This window comes from Herpailurus yagouaroundi, unplaced genomic scaffold, assembly GCF_014898765.1.
Source record: "Herpailurus yagouaroundi ecotype Mexico unplaced genomic scaffold, PumYag 77, whole genome shotgun sequence".
Taxonomy (NCBI): domain Eukaryota; kingdom Metazoa; phylum Chordata; class Mammalia; order Carnivora; family Felidae; genus Herpailurus; species Herpailurus yagouaroundi.
In genome coordinates, this window is record NW_024412388.1 from 77708646 (window position 1) to 77730915 (window position 22270).

Genomic DNA, 22270 nt, shown 5'->3' on the forward strand with positions numbered 1-22270 from the left:
CCCCCCCCCCCCCCCCCCCCCCCCCCCCCCCCCCCCCCCCCTAAGTTAAATGTTATTAGTTTGTAGTTAGTATTTAGAGCCAACCCATGCTCTTTGGAAAGGTGGAAGAGGAGTGCCTTGAACCTCTAAGCTCCTCTGGATTTAACACCTATTATCACTTTCTTGCAGATTTCTGTGTTACGCAGATCATTTCCTAAACCTAAAATACAATCCTGTGATTTGAAGAGCACTGTTCAGTTGAGAAGTTTCAAAGCTTGCAACTTACCAATACAAAGAATTAAAAAGTCTAGTTGACAAAGTGGTAATTAAAGTGTTTTACCCACAAAACCGTAAAAGGCTCAATACTAAATTAGGCTTTCTGATGAAGGCTGGGAGAAAAGGTGGTAAAACACACCACTGAGCAGCTGTTAGACACAACATTTTATTCAGGGCATTTTATGTTCATTACTCTGAATGCGCAATCAATAATGAAAGTTAATGATTTGAAGTTTTTTGCTAAAATCTTTGTGCTAAATAAATGATCAACAAGCTAACATCTTAATCATCACAGGAAAGAAAACATGTTGAAAACAATAAGAAACTCCTAACTTCTAAGACAATTCTCACTCCCCCAACTCGTTTCAGTTGGTTTCTTCAACATGAGCTATGAGAGCCACAAATACGGTTTCCATCTCTCAAGTGTACTACACCTCAGTCAACACAGCTGACACACCTTTCTTACATTTTCTTCTTCTGAAAAATGTTCAAAATTTGATTTTGAAAGACTCTCTTCGTACAAAAGAACCGTATTAACCAGAAATTCATACAGGACCATTTTTCAGACCACTTACAACACAAGGTAATCTTTCCTTAAATCAAAACTGCAAACAAATATCTGGGCTGTCCCAAGTAAACAAATCAACATTATAGTAATTGTATTCATTATTAACCCACTGACCAGTTACTTTTACCTCAGACACGTTCAACTCAGGGCTAAAATTACGAGACCACAAAGTTAATCAATCATCGACATTCTTAACCTCCAAAAGAAACCGACAAAGACACTTAAAATTTTTCTAATCTAAAAGTATAAACCAGACTTAGCAATAACAAATATAGTTAGGCTATTTTATCTGCTACATCATTTGCCAATACAAACTGTTCTTTTGAAAAGGAAAAACTATTCGTGCACAAGCACTAACCTCAACATCTGTTCTGTTCCATTAGACCACCGCTGCAAAACCCCAAACAAATATTTTATACTCACAACAGTTCTCCAAAACCGAACTATCCCACAATACAACGAGGAACTGGAGAAGGAGAAGTTTCTTTGGGTTAATCACAACACACAACAGACACCAATCCATTTTTGTTTGTTTGTTTGACCTAAGCAGAAGGAAAACCAATAGCTAAATCTTGAAACCATTATCATCTTGGAGCACTGGCAAATAGAGAACAGGTTTGCCATTCCAGTAATGCTATGCTTCTGAACAACGTCAACCTCCCATCCATAGGACCATTCCCCAGCCATAGCAGATTTTATTTTTACAGATCAGCTTTTTGGTTTTTATTTTGTTTTTTGTTCTCACCTTACATTCTGACCAAGAAATGAGGCACAGACAATTCAGTGCTGATGAGCATCAACTGATGATTTATATAGAAATGACAGTATAACCAATCTCTGCTCTGCAAAAAAAGCAGCTTAAGTAAAAACATTCTAAGAAGTATTTCCTACAAATATTCCATAAAAGTAAGCATAATTAAACTGTTTAAATTATACACAATGGTCATAAACATCCTCTTACCTGAGTGCATAGTCAAGTCCATTCTTTGTGGCTGATACATCAACGGACTGTCTTCACTTAATGGAAGAACACACTTCTGAACAAATCTCTTTCTTGCAGTTTGATTATGAATTTTTTGAGGAGAAATAGCAGAATTCCTTTCTTCTCCCATCCTTTTATTTTTAAGCAGTTCTATCAGTGTAAGAGACTGATTCTTTTTTCCACTGGGCAGTTCTGGTTTTGTTTCATCATATTCATTTAAGAAACTCAGCCCTTCCTCTTCTGATGCAGACACTGATAAAGCTTCAGTCTTTAGGCCATTACGGTATGCTTCAAGAGGTATAACATTTTGAGATAGAAAGTCATCACTTGATGCAAGTTTTTGAGCTACAAATGGTCTGGGAATAATACGACGACTGTTCAATGCTTTTAAGATTTTTTCATATTTTTCTTCATTTTGCATCATTTCATTCAAAACACAGATTGGAGATTTATGAGCATCCCATTTGGTCTTTCCAAGTCTTTTCAGATGGCCTCTAACATGATTCGATAATCCAATTTTAGTATCAAACCAACCACCACAGAGCTGACAAGTGTGTTCAGAAGTGGTTTCAGACTTCTCTATAGCTAAAAAAAAATTTTTTAAGAGTAACATCAGAATTTTTTGTAAAGTGATCATCTTAAAGCCAATTAACTCTGAAAAATAAAATTATTTTTTCTTTTTTCTAATAAAGACCAAATTTGAACAAAACCTTCAAATTCTTTCAATCTGAATAGACATAGTAACCCAAATTATCCACGTGGAAACTTACCTTTTCTAACTCGCTTAACAGGTGTCCCTGTGCCAGTTCTTTTGAAATGCTGCATTTTGTCGCTTGTGGCTATTTGTTCCGGTGATACAACATGACGGGCTTCATAACTTAATCCAGCTCTGTGAAGATGTCCTCGAACATGATTTGATAACCCAACACCTGTTTCAAATGTTGCTGGGCAGTAAGGACATGATTTCTTCTCAAGAGACAGATCAGTCCAGTGAAAAACAGAACTATGCTTTGACAATGAAGTTTCTGCATTTTCTAAATGCTGAGGATCATGTATCTCATGCAAAAAGTTATTAGTTCCAGCGTCTTCATAATATTCAAAATAAAAGCCATCATTCTGGTCATAACTAAGGGTAGCATTTTCTCCAGGCTCTTGACCTTCTACCTTGCTTTTAAAAAGCGGGAATAAGTTTACATGTTCTTGATTAATATCATTATAGGTTTCATCTTCTATGGCCTGTGTAGTGTAGTCACCTAGCTCAACATTATCCCAGGAACTTTCATCTTCTGTTTCATAGCTATCTTTCTTTTCAGCAGAATTAAGTTTTTGCAAAACAACAACAGTCATTTTATGCAAGAAATCTGGATAGCTATCCAAGTCTTCTCCTCCAACAGAACTTTCCTTCTTGGATTCCTTAACTACTCTCTTTACAGCTACACGCCTGTGTTCTCTGAAGCTTTCTGGCCTTTTTGTGTCAGAGTTTTGAGGGTCTGAAATAAAACTATTGTTGTGAGAATTACTTGATGATGAGAACAGATGTAAAGAGTTTAGTGAACTGGCTTCTTCTTTTTTGAAATGTAGAGGATATGATTCACCTGATTTTTTGATCATTCTGTAGTTTTCATATTTGTGTCTATATAAATAGTTGCTATTCGCCTTGGCATTAGATTTTTCTTTTGCTGCTTGATGGAAATACCTAGGTTTTTGGTCAGTGCTGCTTTTAATCATAACAGTCTTGTGAGAATTGTTTTGATTGCACACATTTACACCTGACTGGGCAATGCTTTTCCGAGCTTTTTGTACTCTGTGTGGCCGCTTATGGAATTTGGAAAAATTACCTGATTGTGAGGATGATCCAAATGTTCGCTTTACATCTTGTTTTAAAGCAGAGTTCTTTGGAAATGTGGTTGACTGTTGTTTAATTAAAGGTTTAGTGCTATCAATATCTATAGGTTCTTCAAGAATGTCACTTTTTCTTTTATCAAGTCCAAGTGGACTACCATATGAATCAATACATGATGATGAATGCAAGTACTCCATGTGTTTTTTTAAAATACTTCTGGCTGAAGTCGTAAAAGGACACATCTTACATATGTAGGTAGCTGATTTTTTGGATGATCCTATAACAGAGTCTTTCATGAAAGTCTTTTTTTGCGTTTTTCTCTGGGCTATATCAGAACTGACAATAGGGCATTTTACCACCGCTCCATGGGCAATGCCTCGATGGCATTCTAATTCATTTTCTGTCACTGCCATGAAGTTACACTCTTCACAGCAGTAGTACCTTTTATCTTTTTCATGGGTTTTAGCATGCTGCACAAATGTTTTAGGGCAATTGGTACCAAACACACACTGAGGGCACTGTAATCGTGCACTTCTTCCTTCATCCTGAAGTTCTTTCAATTCGCGAATTTCCTCCATCAACTTCTGTCTTCTTTCTTGGTGAATAATCATATGCTTTAGAAGTGAGTTACGATCTCGAAATGTCCGTCCACATTCTCTACAAGCATATGGCCTTGGGACATTAAGATGACGAAAGTGGCTATTCCCATCTAAATGATACATCATATGCCTGTGGAGGTGCTTCTTCTCCCTAAAATTCACATTGCACTTTGTACAGGGGTAAAATGATGGCTCTTCGGTGCTGAAAGTAGCAGGTGACTCGGAATCACTTTCTTCACATTTCTTTTTTAAGGTATTAGAAAGAAAAGTGCTAGTATGAACGGGTGAACTGTCTTCGCCACACTTATCTGGGTTATAAATTAGATGCTGAAAAGCATCCACAGATTCCAAGTCTTCATCAGTTGATTCAGGCTTCACTTTTGATAATGCATATTTCTGTGAGTCTATTGCTTGTAGTTCTTCATTCTGTTCTAGAAAGTCTACTTCTAGCATTTTTGACTTATTGGGTACACAATTTGAATCACTAAAGCAATCTTCAGTGTAACGAGTTATCTTGCTTACATCCATTTTCCGCTTTCTCTTTTTTTCTAGACCTACTTTGGAGTGAACTGGAGCTTTATCTGCTGTGTCTTCATTAGTCATAAGAAACTGAATGAACTCTTTTTGGGGATCCCAGTTTGTCTCATTTTCTGACCTAAATTCATCTGTACCTGAGGAGATTCCTGTTAATGTATCGACACAATCATCTTTTACCAATAAATCATCACTATCCTCACCCACCTCTACTTGGTTTATTAAAGTGCTATCTGACTTTATACTACTCCCTACTGAATTCTGAATGTCACAACCAACGGAAGCAGAGGTAGGTAGTTTTTTAATGGAATGGGTTGGATTCTTAGCATGTGCTACATCTGATAACAAAAATAAAACTTGGTGTTGATTTGCTTTCTGTGGTGTAGATAGCTGAAGATCAGGTGCCACCTTCAAAGCTGAACAAGATTCTGTTGTTGGCTGATCCACAGGTTGTCCAGTGGTTAATGAAACACTGCCTTTATTCATACTGGAAGTCTTAGCTAAGGAGGAGTGTGAAACTGGTCCATTAACAGCAGCTCCTTTAGGCAAGATAAAGTTTTCACTAGAAACAGTAGGAGCACCAGCATGTATAAATAGAGTAGACTGGCCTCCACTTAAGGCTTTTTCAGATTTGTCCTTTGACAGTTCTTCAGGCAGAGTGAGTGTATTATTTTTCTGAAATGATGTCTGACAATCTTTTGGTTTATGAACTCCACTCTCTTTGTCTGAGATAAAACTGTTGTTATCTAGGAGTTCTTCTTTAGCACCAGTAATATCGGTGTTTATCTTCAAATCATCCATATTGTTGGCAAGCCCATTTAACACATTTAGTCTAGAAAATGGAAGAAAAAAAATTTAGATTTGCATGAAAAAAATTCTAGTAGAATGTATGGAGAGTTCAAAGTACACATTTTTATTAGCATAATTCCATTCTTTTTATGTGGAGGTCCTAATAATTTTCCAAGAATGAAGAAAAACTTTAAAAAAGGTTAGGTTGATTTTTTTCTTTGTGCTAAGCAACAACAACCAATATTGAATATATACAAAACATCTAGAGAAGAGCAATATTAGAAATGGGCACATTATACTGCAACTACCTGTCTCCCTGGTAGGGAGGATGTAAACTCTTTGAGGGCAGGGACTATACCTAGTCACCTTCATATCTTTAGAAGCTAGCACAGTGCTTGGCAAAGGTGCTCAGGCAGTATTTGGTGAATAAAGGACTAACATGTTGAGTGAATAAAAACATAGCTGTAAAATCAAAGCAAAAGTGTCTAAGAGGAGACAATTTTCTTCCCATGAAACTTAGATACCCCATTCAACTAATGCAAATTCCACCATGGTTCTGACTTCTTGACTCAGCAATTATAGCAAGGCCTTCAAAATATCCAATAATCCTCAAGTACACTTTAAAGAATCTGAAATTTGGCAACCCTAGGTATGAACTATCTGAAGTACTGGCATAAAATTCCATTATTTCTTTTCCTTTTGCACATGGTAGTAAGTACAGTTTATTCATTCTCCAAATATTTATTGAGCCCTTACCATGTGCCAGGAACTGCTCTATTATTCGGAAACCCGCAAACAAGACATGCTAGGTTTCTGCTCTCTTCTTCTCCTTCATAGTACTTAAATTTGTACTTGTATATTACTTGAATGACAAGTAATAATACTATTTTAAGACAGCATGAACTTAATCTGATATTTAGAAATTAAAACATTTTCAATACAGTTCATTATTTCTAATCTCTTATGGTACCAACTACATGTGCTGTAAAACATTAAGTCTAGTTAAAGAATAAAAGAATTATTTCTAATTACTTTCGTATTTCACAACTGAGAACAAGCGCTTATAACGAGCTTATTCTTTCCACAAGATGTGTTCTTTAATACAACAAATATTATAAATAATACTGCAAATATCTTTTCTTTGGCATTATTATGTATACCAACAATTTTTCTGCCCCTCATAGGTCTCAGAATTCTGTTCTGAGATTGGCAGACATCCACAGCAATAAAAATAGACTTCCAATAAGATCATATTCAATGCTATCACCCCAAAATGGTGCTAATGTAGCACCCAGCAGGAGTCTCTACATCACATACACAGAAGTTAAAAATGGGCAGCACATAAACATGTGTTAGGGAAGAGTGTGTAAATGTCAATGAAAAGAAAAGCAAATCTTGATGCTATACTATTACCCATTCCTGACATTTCTCATTAAAGTACATAAAAAGGTAAAATGTCCAAATAGGAACGATCTCATAAATCTGAAATGGACAACAGAATTTTTAAAAAACTAGCCTGAAAGACACTTAGTGTTCCTACTTATTATAATCACAGGGGTAGACAAATATATGCTCAGTCAATTTGAAAGCCTATATTAGCTTTTCTCAACAGGAAGCAATGTTGCTAACGAAGTGGTAAATTCAGTGTTAATGAGTGGCTTCACTGTTACCACCTCAGAGGTACAACCTTCTATGTTCCATGTTCCACCCATCTGTTCTGGTGTTAGAGGTTCAGAGATGGAACAGACGCTTCCCATTTAAAGCAACTTCATTGGTACCCCCTGAACAGCAGGGTGACAAACTATGAGAATATCATGTCTGCTTGGAGACTGCATTCTCATTACCAGAATGGCCTTAATATGAGCCTTCCATAAGTTCACATTCTAAAGATACCAAACTGTTTTGCCACAAAAACACAGGAAGAATATATGTATGTGATATATCCTCTATCTTTAAACACATCTAGCGGAAGGAAAAAAACAAAAGATCAGATTAGATATTGTTAAAATATAAAATGAAGACTTTAACAAAGTTTTCCTTCACACCTAAAGAAATATGCCTAATGTGTCCCCAAATTAATGATCTCTCTACTCAAAAACAGAGGTTGTTCTTTTTTCAGAAAATTTCTTTTTAGCACATTGATATTAAAAAATCTACTCCATCAGTTTAAAAAATACGCTATAAGAAACTGTTTCAGCAAGCTAGTATTTTAGCAATAATAAAAAAATTTTCCTGGTTTAATTTTCAGAATATATCTTAACCAAAACATGTTCCAAGTACATTTTTTCTTAACAATATTCTAAAATCATAGCTGTTGCATTGAGATATAATGCAGAACGCTGAATCATCAAAATCTGTTACAGTGAATAATGGATCTAGAATTTTGACACCAAAATTTATTTCCCTACATTCACGGATGGTTATGTGGCATCTAGGCAAGAAAGCATTTGACCAATAACCTAATTTCACACTGTTTCAAAGTTCTTCCAACTATCTTTATATAGTCAAATATATGTAACAGAGCCATCAACACCAGTTTATGTTAATGTAACTAAGTAGGGGACACATTTGAAGGTAGACATCATTCATAAAGTTCAAAAAAGGGAAGCTAATAAATTAAAATAATCAAACTAATGTTATATTGTTTGGACTCCTCAAATTTCAGTGAATTTGCTATTATCCAATAGGATATTTTAATAAAATGCTTAGACACTATTACTATGTCCTCCTCCATGTCATCATATAACCACAGAATTTTTCTTTTAAATGAATTTTAAAATGTTCTTGAAAAAAATTCACACACTTATAAAAAGCTGCAAATGGAACTTTAAATCTACATAAAACATATTTCAGTTTCTAGAAAATCATAATGAGTTCTACAGCTATAACTGCCTGTAGTTATACACTGTGAGCATTAAAAAAAAAAAACAGTACAAAGGTCAGATCTGTCTTCAAGATGACAGATCATCACTTTTATGCCTCAAGCTAGACTTATTGTCTTAGAAATTTCAAACATCAGTATTTTTGCAAACTATCAGCACTTGCTATAACACCCTCACTACACTACATCTTGAGGTTACTACAGAAGAAATGAGGTGATAATTGCATATTAACATAATTATTCTGTAATCCCTCTAAGCAAGCTTCCTAGGTCACTCAGTAATTCAGATTAGATACAACCTTCCTGTCATCAAATCTATGCTGTCCACTTTCTGTTCATGAATAATTTTTGATAAAATTAGCTTAATTTCATTCTTTTATGTACATTATTAATTGTATTTATTGCAAATAGGTTAATACTTTGTGGGTACTTATTACATAATATCAACCTTTGTCATGTAGTATAATTTCATACAAAGATATAATACGATTTGCCCTCATTCTACATTAGCTCATTAATAGCTATATTACACAGCTATAAATACATTATAATGTTGCCCACTAGCTGAGTTATAGTTAAGATCTGTCAGATTTTCACAAACCCCATGTTCATTTAAATTATCCTTGAGAACACATGACAACTTCAGTTAGTCATATAGGAGATTGGGTCAAGAAGAAAAAAACATTCACAACTGCCATTCTAATTGCAAAAACAAATCTTAATTAACTGAAATACTACATCTACAATTACTGTGATAGTTAAGTCTATATATACCGTACACAATGTTCAAACATATATATATACACCCAAGCCTCACCTAGTATACGATGCAAGTGAAGACAGAGTATACTGTATAATCATACCACCCCAGTAGTATCCTACTCTGGATGTCACTGAGAGGAAATTCATAAGGGTATCCAGCACACCATGCAATGAAATAAAGAGAAAATTTGGTATGCTTAGTCTAATAATTAGTCAATACAATTAATAGTCTTCTAATGTTTGAAGGCATGCCATACAAAAGATGGTATGTTTGAATTATAAAGATACGGATTTCAACTCAAGATTAGGAAAAAACTAAAAACAGGAACCACTCAACAATGCAAAGGGTTGTCTCACACAACAGTGAACTGAATGGCTCAGCAGGTTGGACTATTGTCAAGAACACAGTAGAAGGAACTATGGCACTGGAGATTGGGTAAGATGTTTTCTAACATCCTCTCTGATATCTACTCTATATGTTAAATGCTTGGTTATTATATTATTAACATTTAATGTTATTTGAAATAATGAGCTGAAAATGGGAGTGAAAATTATACTACTGGGACTTTAATTTAAAAAAGATTCTCTAAATCAAAAACTACTTCAAATAATCCTTTGGTTGGGGCTCCTGGGTGGCTCAGTTGGTTAAGCATCTGACTTTGGCTCAGGTCATGATCTCACAGCTCCTGAGTCTGAGCCCCTCGTCAGGCTCTGTGCTGACAACTCCAGAGCCTGGAGCCTATTTTGGATTCTGCCTCCCTCTCTCTCTGCTCTTCCCTTGCGTGCACTCTTGATCCCTCTCAAAAATAAACAAACATTTAAAAAAATTAAAAAAGAAAAGAAATAATCCTTTAGTTAACTTGTAGTATGTTGATAAGCTGATTCTTGAACAATGAAAATATGGCACTAAATGACTAACACACAGGCCACAGAGCTATCTGCATCATGAAAACTACATACAAAGGTTTTTTGTATGGGTAATATCCCCCTCAAAAATTTTCAATGAGTTCAAACAAACAGAAAATACATAAATAATGAGCAGAAAAATAAAACAAGAATAAGATACATTCGGCACATAATGCTTTCTTCCAGCAGCATGTGGCCCTGTCATTACTGTCATTACAAACCAAGATCTATATGTGATTTTACCACCTACCATAAAATTATATTGAATTTGTCCAGTAGTTTTATTCCTGATGCCATATATGATCCTCATTATTTAATAGGAAGATGTTACAAATAGTAAGATCATAAACACCTAATAACACAAAGTGATTCTTACTGCTGGATATACTAAATAGTAAACATAATCTAACCTACCTCAAGAGGCAGGTAACTACAAGAAGGACAAAAGGTGGTGGGGAAGTTATAAAGGCCTAACTTTAACAACATGGCAAAATTATAAAATAACGAGGGGCGCCTGGGTGGCGCAGTCGGTTAAGCGTCCGACTTCAGCCAGGTCACGATCTCGCGGTCCGTGAGTTCGAGCCCCGCGTCGGGCTCTGGGCTGATGGCTCAGAGCCTGGAGCCTGTTTCCGATTCTGTATCTCCCTCTCTCTCTGCCCCTCCCCCATTCATGCTCTGTCTCTCTCTGTCCCAAAAATAAATAAACGTTGATAAAATAATGAAAACCAACAGTAGTAGAAAAACAAATGGATATTCACTAATCAAAGGCTAATTTCCTAATGAAGAGTTTGTAACAGAAGAGGCAACGCAATAAATTACAGTTGCAACCAAACGAGAATGCTAAATCCTCCTCAGCTACGGAATGACTGCTTGCTGCATTGTTTACACGTTCATATAGTGAGAACAAGATAAGAGTGACCATCACAGCTTTGAAAGGATATATGATGTGCATATGCACATAGCTCCAACAAGAACAATTCATGTTTTTTTTAAAAAAAATTAAAATGAGTGATAACCTCTTTATATATTTTTTCAAACAGACCAAATTTTTGACCACAATTGTATAATTAACATGAACATAGATGTGTCAGCTCTACACTCCAAAGGTAGTGTGTCAACTCTGCTCTCAACCAATTAACTGCCATTAATCGTTATTTTACTTTGGCTTTTCTAGTGTTCTTCAGTCTATGATGAATTTACTCTTTGTGCTTAGTTTTTAGTTATTTTATAAACATTAACCCATCGTGTCCAATAAATGCAAAAGAAGTGCAAGTGTTAAAATAAAAGTCCTAGGAAGACAAAACACAATTGTATTAGAAGTGAAGATAGATAATAAAAACACCTAAAGTGGTAATATAAATATTATATATGCATATGGAATGAACTGCTTGAGAGCTGACATAATTCTGAAGAGCAAAGAAATTTTGCCATTAAGAAATTATTGTGCTTACACATTTAACAAAAATCAGCAAGAGATATAAAGAAATGTGACAAAGGAAGTTTTTAAGTACAAAATCAGCATCAATGTCTACTTGCCTAATGGTTTTCAGAAAAGGCTAGGAATTTGTTCAAGCACTTAAAAGATAAGAATGTTCAAAGTGCTGTGGATAAAACTTCTGCCCCAAACACATGACGATTCCACAGGACCAAGGTCCAGTAGAATACGCACATCAAAGTAAGTGACAGGACAGCAAATGCAAACAACTGGGCTTTGAAGGAATTCCTTACAACAGTTGAAGAGATAATCTGGCCTTAGAAGACTGAGTGAAACATAATAAATGTTTCCTTCTAATACTCACACAATTTTGCTCTTTCAAATTCAAAACTTTACATACTGAATTGTATGTAAATTTATTTTAATATTTAAAAATGTTTATTTTTGAGAGAGAGACAGACAGACAGAATGTGAGCAGGGGAGAAGCAGAGAGAGAAGGAGACACAGAATCTGAAGCAGGCTCCAGGCTCCGAGCTGTCAGCACAAAGCCCGACGTAGGGCCAGGACTCACAAACCATGAGATCATGACCTGAGCCAAAGTCTGTCGTTTAACCGACTAAGCCACTCAGGTGCCCTGAAACTATGTACATTAAAAAAAAATTTAGTAGATTTTATAGTTAAAGTAAAACTCTTATTATAAAGGTGCCATTAATTCATTTGGTAGTCATATTATTAGTCATATTTTGAAAATACGAAATTGTCTATAGTCTAATGAGAAATAAACTTGAACATTATGACATCAAGAGAACAAATTATTTCACTGAGCTATAATTTTATTGAAAACGGCTCAGATTGTAGAAAGAAAAATTCTGTAATTCTACAATAATCTGTAACAAGTACTTAACCATTTACCTGTATTATGTACATTTAAACTGTAGTATGTAAGTTTAAACTTCTATATATTTAGATGGATAAGTTTGATACTCATTGAGAACTAGAAAACTGAAACAAAACCAGTTTTATTTTCTGTAAAATATTTTCATTATATGTGAACTCTCTTACTGCTATCATTTACTCAACTTACTTTTTTTTCTTTCTCTAAAATCAGCCCCCCAAATACAATTATCTCCTAAGACAAATATTCCAAAGTAATCACTATTCTACAATTATCTTCATTCAGGAAGGTAAAAATTCAAATACAAGAAATCTGCTCTCCTTGAAGCAAATTACACAGGAATATGCATCTCTCTTGCACCAATGTCTTAAAAACAACAACAACAACAACAGCAACAAAAAGGAACATATTTTTGTGATGGAAAATCACAAACCAGCCACTACTTTTTTCTGATTTAACAAGTTTTCCTTATTAAATATTCAATTCTGCAGTTTCATTTATAAAACCAAAGATATTTATCTGTTGTGAATTTAATTACAAAATTTCACCAAAATGTTAAACACTATGTAATATTTAGAAAATGCAAATACTTATTAATAATCAAATGTACACAGCTCTATTCAAACAAGTGTCATTTAAAAGTAGCAATTTTGAACCATAAGAGACTTATAGAACACATGCTTTACAATTTACCCAGTATCTGTAAAACCAAATTGTTATGAATATTATACTATTGTTTTATAAAAGGAGACTAAAGCTATTTAAAACTGAGATCATTTCAGGGAAAATTTTAATTATTCTTAAGATTAATAAAATGGTATTGCTGGTAGTTTTTTTTTTTTTTAATTGTATTTCTACCTAAAATACAGGACACATATGTATAAAAAACTGCTATCAATAAAAAGCAATACATTATGTCCCAAGTGAGTAATATGGATTATACATTCTATAGTTCAGAGGAAGTAGAAGGTCCTATAAAATACCATGGATAAGAAAAGCCTCAGAAAAGCGAGGGTTTTAGCTAAATTTTATAGTGCACTATGCCAAGATAATCACTTTTTGGTCTCACACACGCCTGGTTTGAAAAATGCTTCCACACCTTCCACCTGGGGGCAAAGTTATTCCAACTTTCCTTAAATTTCAGTTGCTTCATCAATAAAATATGTATGAAACCTACTAAGAGGATTGTGTGGATTAAATAAGACAACATAAAACATATAGCACAGGGCCTAGCATTTAGTAATTACTCATGAAATGTTAATTCTTTATGATGCTTGCCATTAACTTGTTTCATTTATGGAATGATGATGATGCTGAGTTTGTATACTGCTCCGACTGAATGAAGCAGGAGACCCTTACAAGCAGAAATTTATTCTGGTACCTGGTACCTTACTACCACTCCTAAGGTATAAACAGGATAAACAGGCAGAAGCTAAAGAGTCAGAAAGAAGCAGTATGTCTTAAGAGTTGCTGGGGCTTTAAGAATAACACTCTTGCAGGGATAAAGCAGGGTTTCAGTAAAACAATATTAAATGAGCAATAAAGAGGGGAATCACAGTGCTTGACCCAGTGCGCCAAGGAAAAAGGACATGAAGTGGCCACTCAGGATTTAAGAGTTTCTGATTCCTTAGGGTCTATCAGGGACATGCATTTATTTTTCCTCTCTCATAAAAATTCCTCTCAATGAAATGAAAAGAGATGAACAAGAACAGAAAGGCAGACCAAGGTGGATAGAACCATAAATGAGAACGGTAATAGAGGTGAGGACTGCTGGAAAGAATGGAGATGACAATCCCCCCCCCCAAAAAAAAACAACATCAAAAAAAAAAAGAAAAAAAAATACCACCAAAGACTAAAAATAGGTTTTATGCCAAAAAATATGAATCAGAAAAGCAACAGACTTTTTAGTGTCAAGACTTAAATGTTCAGTCAAAGGTGGTATAACGTCAAAGTTTGGGGTTAAAATTATTTTGACTGTAGAATCTTATACAAAGACAGATAACATAGTAAAGTATGTTATCAAGAGTAAAGGCATATAGTCCATAAGTTTACCACTTACTCACCACTCAGAAAAGTTTCTCCAAAGGCTGAATGTGGAGGGGAGGTATGTCCTAAAAATGGCTAAAATTGGTGTGTTAAGTGTGTTTTTTATTATTTTATACAAGTGATTGAAATATATAAATTTAAATGTATTATAAGGTTAATCACTAGAATAAAAAGAAGTAAATATTCATAATATCTTCAACTTCTATAAACTATTGCGGCTTCTTTTTATGATTTTAAAGTAATCTCTACATCCAACGTGGGGCTTAAACTCACAACCCCAACATCAAGAGTTGTGCGCTCCACCAAACTGAGCCAGCCAGGTGCCCCTAAACTGTTGTGTGTGAAGTATAGAAGTACAATATGCTCTAAGTGAAAGGGTGACAAAGAACTCTGAAATAAAAAAAAATACTAAGAAAAACAACTATTAACAACAAAACAACTCTCAATAGAGGAGTTGAAGAGCAGAGTGAATATGGCTGATGAAATGAGAGGTATTCTTAAAGAAGAAAGACTTCTTAAAAAGAGAGCAAGAAGAGAAAATAAATATGAAACCTACATCCATAAATTATATCATGTAGGAACTACAGAAAAGCACCTCAGGGGAATGAAGAAGAGGACACAATAGGAAAAAAAATGTCAGAGCTCAAGAAATGCAGTAATCTTCAGATTAACAGGGCTCAATCAGTGCTCAGCGGATGAAGAAAAAGACATGCTTCTTGACAAGTCCTGGGGAAATTTCAGATCTCTAGGAATAAGAGGTAGAACTCTGCTCATTTTCAGAAAACAAGACAAAAACAAAAACTAGACTATCTACAAAAAACAAGAATACACAATTCCTCATCAATGTCATCAGATTTTTGAGGAAAAATGGTATTTTAAAATCAAATCTGTCTGAAAATATTGTCTCCTCTACGTTTCCCACTCTCTCCCACTTCAGTTACCAATGTAAGAGTCTGGTATATCCTTCCACACCTTTTTCTTATTCATACAAGCATACACATATATGTATTTGTTTTGTGATTATCTTTATAGAAATGGGATCATACAATATACATGTTACAGTAAATAACCTTGAATAGACAGCCTTATAGTACTGTTTTTATCTCAATAGTATAGATTTTTCAAAGCTGCATGTGTATTTTGGCTTAATACACATTTCTAGATCATTTCCCTAAATTTCTATCAATATGCATATCTACTTCTAGTCTGTAAGAATGCCTATTTCCTTACAGTCTTACCATTTTTGCCAGCATCATGGTGAAAGATGTGAAAATACTTTTCAACCCAGAATTCTATAGCTACCACTCAAGCATAACAACAACAAAAAAGACATTTTGGACAAACAAGGATTCCAAAAGTTTACCATGCACAGATTACTCATAGAGTAATTCTCAGGCATAGAGACACAAGAACATATAAAAAGAAAGAGCATTAATCTCATTAAGCATTAATGAGCAACCAAACCACTGAAAATGGCAACTAAATGTCTTAACTGTTGATAATTGTTCAAAAAGGATTCCTAAGAAAAGAGGGTTATATGGTATTTAATAATATGGGAACAAAGAAGCCTAAAAGAGTTCAAACTGGTAGATACTGATTCAAAGAAAACCTTTTTTTTTTTTTTAATGTTTATTTACTTTTGAGAGAGAGAGAGAGAGAGAGAGTGCAAGCAGGGGAGGGGCAGAGAGAGAGGGGAACAGAGGATCCGAAGTGGGCTCTGTGCTGACAGCAGAGAGCCCAATATGGGGCTCGAACTCACAAACCATGAGATCATGACCTAAGCTGAAGTCAGATGCTTAATTGAGCTACCCAGGTGCCCCTCAAAGAAAAAAATTTTTTAAATGTATTAAAATGTTAAGGGTAACCAAGTAAAATGGTGAAATAAGATATATAATTTCAAATCTGGAATTGTAAAGAAAATTTGACTGATTAAATTAAAAAGTAACAATAAAAGATAGCAAAGAGAAAGTAACAAGAAAGCAGAATGAAGTCCAAACACATCAATCCTCTTAATAAATATAAAAAGTTTATGGGGCACCTGGGTGGCTCAGTCAGTTAAGTGTCTGACTTTGGCTCAGGTCATGATCTTGCAGTCCATGAGTTCGAGACCCGCGCTGGGCTCTGTGCTGACAGTTTGGGAGCCTGGAACCTGCTTCAGAGCCTGTCTCTCTCTTTCTGCTCCTCCCCCGCTCGCACTCTGTCTCTCTCTCAAAAATAAACATTAAAAAAAAATTCTTAAATACTTTGTTTAAAAAGAAAGTCTGTAAGTTAAGAAAAAGGTATTTGTATTTGTTTTGTTTTAAAGTATGCTATACGTTGTTTATAAAGGAAATGTTAAGGTTAAAAATAAGATGATGAAAAGATAAACTAAGCAAATGTTAATAATAAGAAAATAGATGTCTTCACTATCAGAAAAATCAAATGGAATTTAAGGCAAAAAAGCACTACACCTGCTAAATATGAATATTGTATATAATAAAGTATACAAGTCACCAAGAAGATATAATGTTCACAAACCCCTTTGCACACAACAAAATGGCTACAAAATACATAAACTGTGAACATCTACAAGTATTAAGAGAAACTGACCGTCACAGAGGGAGGCTTGAAACACTTCTCCCCAAAAGTCAACACACCGAGAATATTCCAGTTTTCTTTGCCCGTCTCCTCTTTCAAGATCACCCTTCTCTCGCTTTACAAAAGAAAGGTTACCAAATACAAATCTGCAACCTTCCCCACCTCCATCACTTGTTCAGCTCAATAACCTTGGGTCAATCTTCCTTATTCATTTATGCATACTTCATATCAAAACCATCAAGAAATCCTACTGCCACCATCTTTAAATTACATCCAGAATCCAATCACTTCTCACTACTGCTACATGCAGCTCCACTATTATCTCTCCCCTATACTCATTCAACAGCCTCCTAATCTGGTCTTAGGGCATCTACCCTTGCCCAGCTACTGTCTATTCTCAACACCACAACCAGAGGGATCGTTTTAAAACTTAAGACAGATAATGCTCCTCAAAATCCTTCAATGGCTCCCTGTCTTTCCCTCTTAGAGAAAAAACCAATGTCATTATAATAGCCTGTAATGCCCTACGAAGATCCTTTTCAGCAACATTTTGACCTCATTTCTTACTCCCCTCCCCAATTCACTCAGTTCTAGTCACGTTGGCTTCCTTACTATTTCCTGAACACATTCTCTCCCATGCTAAGGTCTTAGTATTATTAACCACCTAGCTAGAATACTCTGTCTCCCAGATACTCATGACAAATTCCCTAACTCAAGCCTTTGATCAACCATTTTCTTTTGAATAATGCCTACCTGGACCACTTTGATTAAGATTACATCCCAAACTCCCTCACTTTCACTATTCTGCTGGCACTCTCAAGTAAACTTACACTGGTTCACCCCTTTTTACTCCAAAACACTTACACCTTCTAACATACTGTGTAATATATTTATTTATTATGGTTATCGTTTGTGTATCCCTCCTGTAGAACTAAGTCACAAGGGCATAGATCATTGTATTTATTAACTGAATCTCTCAAAGGTCTAGAAGAATGCCATCATCCAGAACCTTGGTATTGTACACTGCTCTGGTAATACTCTGTGTAAAAGCCTCTGGCAACCAAATAAAAGGAAGTTTGGGAAATACAAATTTCCTTGCTATGGCAGCAAAGCAAACAATATAGAAAGGCTACATAGTCTTAGTTCATTGAAAAACAACTCAAGATTCCAGTGTCTTGTCTCTCTCACTATGCCTTCAACCTCTCTATACCTACTTTCCTTTCTCTCATACCCCTCTCATTCCATTTCTCAGTTTTAGAATTAAAATTCAGAAATGAAAAGGTTGTCAACAGTGGCAGGTCTGATAGTTAAATCTAAAAAAGTAAAGCCACCTTGTTACTGACACTTTGATTTAGCTATGAAGACTTGGCTTCGTTAAATTGTTATATGGCCAACATTTTCTGTAAGCTAATGAATTAAATCAACAGTACAAAGGTTTTGAAGAAATTAGATTTACAGCATGTACACACGTATAAATGCTGATAATTATTTTCACTCATGACAAAAAATCCAAATGCCAACTTAAAAATGCCAGTTTTCCAAAATTCTCTTAGGAGATACAAAAGATAAATGTCTGTAAAGACAATGATCAAATAGCCCTATACAACAAGAAATAGACATTCTTATTTTATAATGTAAGTGGAACATTATATAAAGTCTGACTATATATTATAATGATGATGGAGAAATTTCCAACAGAGACAGAAATCATGTAGACCATATTCTCTGGTCACCATGCAATAAAACTAAAAATTAGATACAATTAAAGAGTTAAAATGTCAATTATATCTCAGTAAAACTGGGAGAAAAAGAGTATCTACAAAAACAAAACAAAGAGTGAACTGGAAAGGGTCAGAACAAAGAAAGAATGAAGAAAGGAGATACAAAAGGATAGAAAATGGAGGAAAGAACAGAGCCAAAAGAGGACCCAGGAAAAAGATCTAGCATGTATTTAATGGGAATCCCAGAAGTAAAGGAGAGAGAAAACAGGACAGAAACAATACTAGAAGAGATAATGGCTGAGAATTTTCTAAAACTGACAAAAAACATCGAACCACAGTTTCTGGAAGCACCAGGAACTCTTAAGATGGATATGATAAAAAGAAAAATACACTTAGATACATCACAGTAAAAGTGATGACAATGCAAAACAATGAGAAAATCTTAAAAGTTGCAGCAGCAAAAAGGATACAAAAAGACAATAATTAGACTGGGGGGGAAAAAAAAAGCAGCTAGCTCCTGAAGTCCAAGAACTACTCTGATGCTTTCAGCTAAATCATACTGTTCTCTTGTTGAACATAAAAATATCTCAGAATAATCACTTCAGACAAGGTTACTGTGTAACACAAAGTAATCAAATATGACCTTCTGCCACTAAATGAATTGACTGCTATTATCAATTCTTTACCAATTATAAGTTTATCCCAGCTTCAATGTGCCTTCCCTATTAATTAGTTAATAATTAATTTATTAAGATGGCAATCCTGAGATGAATGAAAACAAAACACAACATACAAAAACATGGAATGCAGCAAAAGCATACTGAGAAGGAAATTTATAGCTATAAATGCTTACATTAAAAAGGACAGCAAATCAATAACCTAATTTTACACCTTAAGGAACTAGAAAAATGAAGAGCAAACTAAACCCAAAGCCAGCAGAAGGAAGGAATAAGTATTAGAGCACAGATAAGCAAATATAAAAATAGAATAAAACAAATAAAAAGTTGATTCTTTTAAAAGATCAACAAAATTAACAAGTTGACTAAGAAGAAAAAAAGAGACGATGCAAATAATTACAATCAGAAACAAAGGTAAGGACATTAATACAGACCTTAGAGAAATTAAAAGGATTTTAAGAGAATACCATGAACAACTAGATATCAACAAATCAGATAATCTAGATGAAATGGACAAATTCCTAGAAACACAAACCTGACTCAAAAATAAATAGAAAATCTGAACATACCTCTAACAGGTAAAGAAACTGAATCAGTAATCAAAAACCTCTCAAAAAGGAAAAGTCCAGGATCAGATGGTTTCACTAATAAATTCTACCATGTGGAGAATGAACACAAATCCTTCACAAACTTCCAAATGTGGAAGAGGAGACACTTTTTTTTTTTTTCTTTAATGTTTATTTATTTTTTGAGACAGACAGAATGTGAGCTGGGAGGGGCAAAGTGGGAGACAAAGAATCTGAAGTGGGCTCTGCATTGACAGCAGACAGTCCAGTGTGGGGCTCGAACTCATAGAACCATGAGATCGTGACCAGAGCTAAAGTCACTCAACTGACTGAGCCACCTAGGTGCCCCGTGGAAGAGGAAACACTTTTTAACACATTTTATAAGTCAGCATTACCCTAAAATCAAAACCAGACAAAGAATACAGATGTAAAAATTTCAACAAAATGCTACCAAACTGAATCCAAAGGCACATTAAAGGGATTATATATTATAACCAAGTGGGATTTATCCCAGGAATGCAAAGACAGTTCAATATAAGAAAAGCAACCAATGTAATACATCATATTAACAGGTGAAAGGAAAAAAAAATACATGAATATTTCAACAGACACAGACCGCTTACTAAAATCCAACACTGTTTCATGACAAAATCACTCAGCAAACTAGGAAAAGAAAGGAGTTTCCCTAAATAATAAAAGGCATCCATGAAAAACCCAGAGTTAACATCACAGTCATCAAAGGTGAAAACCAAGCCTTCACTCCAAGTAAAAGACTGCCTGTTTTCACCACTGCTATTTAACACTGTACTGGAAGTCCCAGCCACAGCAATTATACATGAAAAATAAATAAAAAGCATCCAAATTGGAAAGGGAGAAATAAAACTATCTCTATTTACAGATGACATGATTTTATATATTTGGAAAATACCACAGACTCCACATACACACACAAAAAAACCCTACTAGAGATAATATAAACAAAATCAAGCAAATTTGCAGTTGTAAGATCAACACACAAAAATCCGTTGTGTTTCTCTAAGCCATCAATGAATGATCTGATGAATGATCTCAAAAGAAACTAAAATCCTGTCTACAAAAGCATCCAAAATAAAATACCTAAGAATAAATGTAACTATGGAGGTAAAAGGCTTATATACTTAAAACGACAAAACAATGGTGAAAGAAATTAAAGGAGGTATAAATAAATGAAAAGACATCCCATGTTCATGGATTTGAAGATGAAATATTGTTAAAATGACAAAACTTCCCAAAGTGATCTACAGATTCAGTACAATCACTATGAAAATTCTAATGGCCTTTTTTTTCTTTCAGAAATGGATAAGCTGATACTCAAATTCATATGGAACTGCAAAGGTTTCTGAAAAGCAAAGGCAATATTGAAAAGAAATAAAGTAGGGGTACTCCCTCTGATTTAAAAACTTATTACAAAGCTATAGTAACCAGTGTGGTACTGGCATTAGGGTAGACATAGAGACCAATGGAATAGATTTGAGAATCCAGAAATAAACCCAAACAGCTGTGGCCAACCGATTTTCAACAAACGTGCCAACACCATTCAATGGGGAAAGAACAGTCTTTTCAACAAATGGTGCTGGGACAAATGGACAATCACATGCAAAATAATGAAGTTGGATCCCTGCCTCATATCACATACAAATACAAAAACTAAATCAAAATCGATCAACACTATATATATAACAGCTGAAAACAATAAAGCTCTTTGAAGAAGGCCTAGGGATGGATCTTCATGATGTTGGATTTGGCAATAAATTCTTAGATTTCACACCAAAAGCATGATGAACAAAAGAAAAAATAGATAATCTGGACTCATTAAAATAAAAGTTTTGTCCATCAAAGGACATCATTGAGATATATTTAATAAGGGTTTAGAATACAGAATATATAAACAACCGGACAACAAAAAGACAACCCAGTTTTAAAAATGGACAAAGGCTCAGCCAAGAACTAAGGTGTTAAGATGGCAAAGGAGGAGGATCCTAGGGTCACTGTGTCCAATGCATACAACTAGATAACACCCACATCAGTGTAGATAACCCAAAAAATTATCCGAAGACTAGCAGAACAGACTCTCTACAGCTAAATATAGAGAAGAGGGTAGGTAGGGTGGAGACACAATTGGGAGCCAAATTGACCAATCTGAGGGATCCATGCATGGGAGGGATGTTGCAGGCATGAGGAAAAGACCCTATGCC

General features: G+C 34.8%; 1 protein-coding gene across 21 annotated transcripts in view; it reads right to left on the reverse strand.

Annotated features, from left to right (window-relative positions):
• ZNF644 (zinc finger protein 644) overlaps window positions 1-22270 on the reverse strand; it is a 106176-nt gene that overhangs the window by 17789 nt on the left and 66117 nt on the right. For 13 of the 21 annotated variants that reach the window (XM_040470921.1, XM_040470930.1, XM_040470929.1 and 10 more), the window contains 2 exons: window positions 2576-5613; window positions 1785-2390 (listed from right to left, as the gene is read on the reverse strand). The exons of the other annotated variants lie outside the window; for them this stretch is intronic. In XM_040470921.1, coding sequence (XP_040326855.1) covers window positions 1785-2390; window positions 2576-5613 — 3644 coding nt within the window. The remainder of the gene's footprint in view (window positions 1-1784; window positions 2391-2575; window positions 5614-22270) is intronic. 21 annotated transcript variants of the gene reach the window in all.